The sequence below is a fragment of the Papilio xuthus genome, unplaced genomic scaffold (assembly GCF_000836235.2).
Source record: "Papilio xuthus unplaced genomic scaffold, Pxut_1.1 DF828258.1, whole genome shotgun sequence".
NCBI lineage: Eukaryota > Metazoa > Arthropoda > Insecta > Lepidoptera > Papilionidae > Papilio > Papilio xuthus.
This window is the reverse complement of record NW_013530391.1, coordinates 2992431-3001147: the sequence shown is the minus strand read 5'-3', so window position 1 is coordinate 3001147 and position 8717 is coordinate 2992431. Positions and strand designations below refer to the sequence as shown.

Genomic DNA, 8717 nt, shown 5'->3' with positions numbered 1-8717 from the left:
GTTTCCAGTTTCGAAGTGTCAAGTGGGATGTACTCGACTGGATTAAATCACGGTCTGCAAATATTAAACCAAAGTCGACAGATGGTTATAAAATGTTGGACGAAACGCAAGAGTAAAGAATGGATGGCGTATCTCAAAACAGTCGCAAATCAAACCGGTATGTTATATTTATTCTTTGATATACAAAAAACCGGGTCTTGACAGATAGACGGACGGACAACAAAGTGATCCTATAAGGGTTCCGTTTTTTTCTTATGAGGTACGGAACCCTAAAAACACTAATTTTCTCGTTGACCATTTAAATCGTCTAGATGGATGAAATTGTCAAGAATTATGTATGTGTAGATGTATGAATGTAGAAGAAGCGAGAAGTGTGTCAGGCCTATGGTCTCTGCCTACCTCTCTGGGCTATGTATGAAACGTAACATCATATAATCAATTTTCAAATGTCATTCGTTCATTCATTGATTCTCCAGCTCGTGAGTTCACATACCCCAACGTGCACCACTCGTTCGCTCCGCCGCGCGCCGCGACGCCGGCGGGCGTGCTGGTGGACGGCGCGGCGTACCTCTCCGCTGTGGCTGATGCCATGGAGCTCGCCACTGAGGAGATCTTCATCGCCGACTGGTGGCTCAGTCCCGAGATATACATGAAGCGGCCCGCACTCAATGGCAATTACTGGAGACTTGACTGCATACTTAAGAGGAAAGCGGTAAGGAACACTCTAGAAAGTATATCTTTCTATCATTCTCTATCTCTCTTTCTTTCCCTCTCTCTCTCTCTCTCTTTCTCTCATTGTATAAATTGTAATTTAATCTACTGAACTTTCCAGAACAGTTAACTTTTACTACTAGTATTTTAAAAAATTAATATTTGTTTTCAGGCGCAAGGAGTGAAAGTGTTCGTAATGTTGTACAAGGAGGTGGAAATGGCACTCGGTATAAATAGTTACTACAGTAAGGGCGTACTCACAAGGAAAAGTGAAAATATTAAGGTAAATATCTGTCACTAGAATTTAAAAAAAAACATTGGCATAATAAAAACTTTCATCTTAGACTCAAAATTTACTCCGTCACTTTCTTTTTCTCTCGTCTCTTTCAAGTAATGTCCAACAAAATAATGACACGTGATAAAATAATATCCACACACTTGTCCACAAGAAATATGACTATGTTTACTTATATGCAGGTGATCAGACATCCAGACCACGCGCGTGTGGGCGTGCTGTTCTGGGCCCACCATGAGAAGATAGTCTGCGTGGACCAGACCGTCGCCTTCCTGGGCGGCATCGACCTCTGCTACGGCCGCTGGGATGATCATAAACATAGGTTTGTACGCTAACACGTATGTAGGAGATAGTAGGAGAATAAGAGTTACTCTCTTCTTTCTCTTTCTGTACTTCTCTTCTTTAGAAAGGTACCAAAAAACCGACTTTTTGAAGATATATAGTCAAATAAACAAACGGTTTTGAAAAAGTAAAGTAGGAAAAATCTGTTGTTTTTTTTAATTTGTACGTACGTGTTGCAGACTGACAGATTTGGGTAACATAGCGCAGCCGGTGTCCTCTATCCGCACAAAGAAGAAGACGTCCAGCTCTCCCGGCGGCGGCCTGTGTCTGCCCACCTCCAACGGCTTAGAGGCCGCGATAGAACTAGCCAAGAGCTCCAAGAACATCGTCATGGGCATTACAGAGTAAGATACTATGTTTAGTGATTTATTGCTCGAGTAACAGGAGAGTAGGTCTGTATGTCCACTAGTAACTTTTCCTAACCTAAACAAAAAATTATTCAAATTGATAAGTAATTTTAGACATTATTAGTTAGAATCCTTTGGCGCGAAAAACGTGCTTACGTTACAAAGTCTAATGTCAGAGGGAATGGTAAGGGACATAAACGTCGACATTTTAGTAAGGCTAGTGTTGGGTCAATACACTGCCACATTTTCGGATTTTCTTCCTAACAGAAAAATGTTTTTTTTTTGCTTATTTATCTTATATTTGAAAGTTTATATTTGTAGTCTAGTCACTGATCTTAATTAAAGGCTAAGCAATTGCTTGGAAATGACAGCTTTTGCCTCTTTTCGATTTAAACGCGTTTGTTTATGTTACGTGACAGTTTTTTATCTACATTATTTGAATCACCACTGTTACAAACCATCAGCGTCAAAATGGCAAAAATCAAATAGGCACAAAATAATTCCTCTTATAGCCTGTCCATTTAAAGAGGTCAGTTAGTGTAGTGTACATTTTAATTTTATTTAATATTTTATCTGATACATGCTGTCGCTCGCGACCCTGTCTGCGCGGAAGTATAAAAAACACTTATTAAGTTGCCTATGTGTTCTTTTAGACCATGTTCTACATCTATGCCAGTTCTCATTAAAATCCGTTGAGCCGTTCCGGAGATACCTTCAAACATCCATCCATTCATCTAAAATTTCGCATTTATAATATAGTAAGTTTACTAAGATAAGATGACTAATTTTCGATTAATTATTTAAATTGAAAAATCTTTACAGACCAATACAAGAAATCACAATTGATACAAAAGAGAACGATCAAAAGGCAGAAGGCGATTCAGAAATTAAAGAAGAAAAGTTACCCGTTCTAGAACCAGGAGATCAATTACTTATAGCTTCAACAAAACAAATATCAGAACCACAACCTGATTCACCTGATCAAAAGAAAAACGTGCTAAATAAAATAACAGATAGGGGAAAAGATATATTCAGTGTTATTTATCCGCCTTTCGAAGAAGAAAGAAATGAACAAAGATTTGACGATTCTGAACGTAAGAAAGCTGAGAAATATGCATTATCAAACGATCAAGTTTTATTAACGGATGCATTAGGAATAAAACATAAATCAGTAAGTCAGCCGACCCCTTTAGCGCAAGTTGTCGAGGGTAGAGTTATCACGGAAAGTACTAAAGAGGCTTTGGAAGGGATCGAGGGGAATTCTAAATTATGGATCGGAAAAGATTACGTCAACTTCATAGTGAAAGACTTCAATAATTTAGATCTGCCGTTTGTAGGTGAGTATTTTTTTATTTAATTGTACATTAAACATTAATAAAGCTAGGAGTTAGTAGATATTTTTGAATTTGTAAAATTCCTCAATTTTAAAAAGATACTTATAAGTAACCAAGTTTGACTAGATGGCGTTGTTACAAAAACCTAAAACCATAGACTAACTTGCTTCATAAAATTTTGACGTCTAATCGAGAGTAAATTCTCGAAATGTCATTATGTCAATGAGGTTTTATTGTTCACTATTTTTTTTATAATAAACGTGTTCGAGTATTGATCAGACCTGGTGGACCGCAACACGACGCCGCGCATGCCGTGGCACGACGTGGGCGTGGTGGTGCAGCAAGCGGCCGCGCGCGACGTCGCTCGACACTTCATACAGCGATGGAATGCCATCAAACTGGAGAAATACAGGTACAGATAACAACTAAAGCACTATATGATGTGTACCAGCACTAGTTCAAGTTAAAAAATCAACAATTTTTTTTACAGGCAAAATGTTAACTATCCATACCTCCTACCGAAGACCTACAGCGAAATAAAGCCGTTACAAGGTTTAAAAGAGCTGCTTAACATTGACATCAACAACGTGTCTTGTCAGGTAAATGTTAGCGCGATTAACTATCCCTATCAATTTGCCTAATTTTTATTTACCAGGAAGTACTATGCAATGGTTTTCATTGTTACAAATTACTTTTATACTCCATTATAATTGTTTAAACTCATTTTAACGTCTCTTTAATGTAATAATTGTCCCTATTCTAACCATTCTATCCACTCTAATAATGCTATCGACTCTAATATTTCTATCCACACTAATAGTTCTATCCACTCTGATAGTTCTCTCCACTGTAATACTTCTTTGTATGTGTATCAGGTGCTGCGCAGCGCGTCGAGCTGGTCGTGCGGCTTCTTGGAGCCGGACACGGTGGAGCAGAGCGTGCACGAGGCTTACGTGGACACCATCACGCGCGCTCAGCACTACGTCTACATAGAAAACCAGTTCTTCATCACTCTCTCCAGGACCAATCTCAATGTTAGGAACCAGGTTAGAACAAATTGTATTTGACTAGACGTAATGCGTTTTATTTTTTTTTTTAAAAGCCACTGTTTGCCTTGAGGAGGCATTTACAGCTTCACCGGGCTTGAGGTGGCCGAGCGCAGATGGCACTTAGCCTAAACCTCGTTTAAGAGTAACTAAGCTCGAGGGCTCCCTCAGGAACCTCGGCTCGGGCCGTTACTTCGTTATGTAATGCGAGAAATATTCAATAAACTCTAGTTTCCTCCCTATCTCTTTCTCTCTGCATGTGTTTTTCTCTCTGTTCATCTTTAACTCGATGTCTTTAACATAATATATCCAGACCTTTGTGATATAATTTCATTCAACGGCTTAGTCTTTGTTGAATTGCGATCTGTTTTCAGAAGTAGGCTATCATTTTTGGTATCAATTTCGCTATAATTGCGCCTACTAGCTTTATTATCATAATAAATGCGAATGTATGGATGGATATTAGTTACTATGTATTTCCAGAACGGTTAAACGGATAAATCTGAAATTTGACATAGATATAGAACATAGTGTGGAAGAAAACATATGTTTTTCATAGCAAATAGCATTTGATAATAAATTGTGGTTGATTTATGCTCGATAAGTATAAGATGTTTGTAGATAGGCGAGGCGCTGTTCAACCGCATAATGCGTGCGGTGCGCGGCCGCGAGACATTCCGCGTGTTCGTGGTGCTGCCGCTGCTGCCGGGCTTCGAGGGTGAGGTGGGCGCGCCCTCCGGCACCTCCCTGCACGCCGTCACACACTGGAACTATCAGAGCATTTGCAGGTACACTATCTCCACCTCTCACATTTACCTCCTCCTTTCTCACTCTCCTTCTCTTACTACAATGAATCATGGAGGATAAGAAAGTTTTGTGAACAGACTCTATTTATGAAATTACATATTTTTATACAAATTTGTAGAATGAATAATTTACTGAAATCAAAAACCCCGTTCAAAACATATTGTTATCTCTGTTTATTCAAAGATAATGACAGGGATAACGATATATTTTATACAAATATTTTGGGCTCAGAAACCCACGGTAAATTCATTCTCATTTATTAAATTTCACGATCAGCATGATGCCGATGAATAACACAAGTTTACTTGGGAAAATTTATTTATGAAAGACAATGAAAGATGTACACTTTTTTTTTCATAAACTAAAACCAGCCAGTGCACATCTCAGCAGATTACAAACTCCAACAGATGCATTAAAAATTACAAAAATGAAAATTGATAATTTACCATGTTTTTTTTTAATTTACAGAAGTCGCGAAGCAATCCTGACCAGATTGTACGAAGCGGGCGTGTCAGATCCATCGCAGTATATAACATTCCACGGTCTGCGCACGCACGCGACGCTGGGCGGCGAACCTGTCACCGAGCTGGTGTACGTGCACTCCAAGCTGCTGGTGGCTGATGACAGGACCCTCATCTGCGGTAGTGCCAACATCAATGACCGCTCCATGATCGGCACCAGGGACTCTGAGATCGCAGTCCTGTTGCAGGTAAGACATATTCCTGCCCTTTCAACTTCCCCGTCTGCACAGTATGTACTCTTCCATTTCTAGAACCCGTCATATCTGGTTTCAACCCATTATGCATATCCTTATTCGCACGATCCATTTACCTTATTGTTAACACTAGCTGTCGCCCGTGACTCTTTGTGTTCTTCCAGACTATGCTCTACATCTGTACCAAATTTCACCGAGATGCGATAAGCCCTTCTGGAGACCTTCTAACAAACATGCACTATCTAACCATCCAAACATTCGCATTTATAATATTAGTAAGATTAAATTGTAGATGACGATTTCATCTAAATTCCGTTTTTTTTTCTATGAAGCATTGTAACATATTGATTAACGCCATCTATGTTCTAATAAAGGATTCCATATGACACAAACGATGCAATTCATCACCATTGATCCAATCGCATGTAAATGTTAATAATTTCAGGATGAGCAGTTTGACGAGGGCGTGATCAACGGTGCGTCGTATCCGTGCGGACGTGTGGCGGGCACGCTGCGCAAGCGCTTGTTCCGTGAACACCTCGGCTTCACAGACATAGACCCCACAGCCTGTGGGCTTAGTCTGGATGACCCAACATGCGATCAGTTCTATAATAATGTATGGAAAGCTACGTCAAAACAAAACACGCAAATATACGAGGAGGTTTGTATACGTGATAGTTTATAATATACACAAACTAGATGGCGTTGATGTTTCATTTAGTACACTGTATTTCTAACAAAAAGAAAAACTAAAAGATTTCATCGCAGTTCCGTCACAAAGTATATAAAACCTACATAGACAAAGAAAATGCCATAAAAGAAAAAATACAAGACACCTTTACTTTTTTGACAGGCTATAAGACGTTGTATTTTGTGCCTTTTTGATTTTCTCCATTTTGGCGCTGACGGTAGCGGTTTATATCATTCATATATAATTTTAATACAAATTTTAGAGAAAACATAATTTTCAGGTGTTCCACACAATACCAACGGACGCAGTACATTCATTCGCGGAGCTGAAGAAATTCCAGGAGGAGCACAGTGAGACGCTATGGCACAAGGATCCAGCGCTGGCCAACCGCAAGATAGACCTCATCCAGGGCCACGTCGTGGACTTCCCGCTCGACTTCCTCTGCAACGAGACCCTCACGCCCAGGAATATCTCCATGGAAGGAATGATGCCAACCGCGCTATGGACATAACACACAAGGAAAGGGGCTCTATATGCCAAAAGTCTGGTTTCTGAGACCCGAACTGCAAAACGTGCGTGAATGCAATTCAAAATTGCAATATCTACCGAGATTATCTTAAATTATTTTTGTTATATAGTGTTTTTAAATCAATGTTTTCTATATTAGTATTATATTTATCAAACGTGCTTGGAACAGCAGGGCTAGCTGCGCAGTGCACAATAGGGAGTTTGTATGAGGGGCGTAAGGGAACGTTGGGAAACTGCGCACCTCAAACTCAGCCGCTGAAAATATTGAAACACTCTGTACATCATATACATGTACAGAGTGTTTCAATATATTCAAGTTCAAAATTAAAGATAAAACGCGATATATTTACATAATAAAGATCCTATAAAGATTTTTGCTCTTCTATCGCCCTGGGCGGTCGCCCAAACCTAAGCCCAAAGCTGGCCCTAACATTCCTTCTTAACGTATCATTTTTTCCATAGTTACCATTTTAAGGCTGAGCGCATTTTACATTAATATTTTTAATCTATCACAATATTACCACCTTTATTAAGGTCTTGTTTTCATTAATTTAGCCAAAATAAGTTAATTCAAAACAGTTTAGTCATAATATTTTCACTACTTCGTTCTATGTAATTGTTTATTTGAGCAAATATATATTTTATTACATTCCTTCTACTTAATAACATTTCTTAAACTACCTCTATTAAATTATTTTATTAATATATTTATACATTTTATGAATGATGTGAGGCTCCGAGCCCCTCCGTGGGGACGTATAGTGAGCTGATGATGATGATGATGATTGATGTGTAAGAATTAAAAAATGATAATTTAAACTATTTAGGTGATAAGTATAAAAAAAAATTGACAAATTATATTTATATAGAATTTTTTATCCTTTGAACCTTATGCTATCTGTAATTTAGTATTATTTTGTAAATACAAATGTAAGTACATAAAAACTAATGCAATTGTTATATATTTTTAGCTAATCTTAGAACTATTTCATGAAGCAAAATTTAAAGCTTCAATAAAATTATATTTGAAATGTTACGTCTTGTTAAAATATTTTTTTTTTGAAAATTTATATTTTTTTCTTTAAATAGTATAGTAAATATTGCAACATAATAAAACTACAATAAGTAATTCCAATTAATAATTTTAGTTACTTAAGAATTATTGTTGTCGATACTGTGATTCTTTTTTAAACTCATATTTATTAATAACCATGTCCAAAAAGTTCTCAAATTACTTATGAGGGTGCTTTTATGTGCATTTTATTTTTTGACTCTGTGTGTTGATGTTTGGTGACATTTATTTATTGTTTCTTAATAAATTATTTTTATATAAAAACTTCGTTTTATTTGTATTCCCTTATATTTGACTATTAATATTATAAATGCTAATGTTTAGATGGATGGATGGTTGTTTGTTTGAAGGTAGTTCTTGAAAGGCTACGGGGTTAGACAGTGCATTCGCTACGAAGCGATGCCATAACTAAATTCAATTGTAGAATTGGCAATAACTTTCGATAAGTCACGTAATTGTCTCGCGTCAGTTCAATATATTTCTGATGTTCGCTAAGGGTCGCTTTGAAGCGAATGCACTTCGTCTAGCACCTCTGAACGGATCTCGATGAAATTTTGTATACATATAGAACATAGTCTGGGAGAACACATAGACTACTAATTATATTTTTTTCAATTCCGCGCTCACGGAGTGTGGGCAACAGCAGGTATGGCAGTAATATAAACGGTGTTAATGCAAGAACTGTAATTCACTTTATATGCTTTTCCATGATAAATTTAACATAATTTTTTTATTACTCAATAGATGTCAGGCGTGAATTTGACAAAAAATAAATATAGATGGCAGTTTTTTTAACCTAATAATGAAACAGTTTCAAAAAATGATATGC

The 8717-nt window shown here is 37.5% G+C and overlaps 1 protein-coding gene across 1 annotated transcript in view; it reads left to right on the top strand.

The window, feature by feature from the left end:
• Nucleotides 1-7490, top strand: part of Pld (Phospholipase D) — a 16712-nt gene extending 9222 nt beyond the window's left edge. The window contains exons 8-20 of the mRNA XM_013306276.1: nt 2-157; nt 477-712; nt 884-994; nt 1189-1328; nt 1528-1692; nt 2518-3032; nt 3309-3441; nt 3520-3628; nt 3905-4075; nt 4697-4863; nt 5351-5591; nt 6043-6258; nt 6569-7490. Coding sequence (XP_013161730.1) covers nt 2-157; nt 477-712; nt 884-994; nt 1189-1328; nt 1528-1692; nt 2518-3032; nt 3309-3441; nt 3520-3628; nt 3905-4075; nt 4697-4863; nt 5351-5591; nt 6043-6258; nt 6569-6799 — 2591 coding nt within the window. The 3' untranslated portion in view covers nt 6800-7490. The remainder of the gene's footprint in view (nt 1; nt 158-476; nt 713-883; nt 995-1188; nt 1329-1527; nt 1693-2517; nt 3033-3308; nt 3442-3519; nt 3629-3904; nt 4076-4696; nt 4864-5350; nt 5592-6042; nt 6259-6568) is intronic.
• Nucleotides 7491-8717: the final 1227 nt, after the last annotated feature.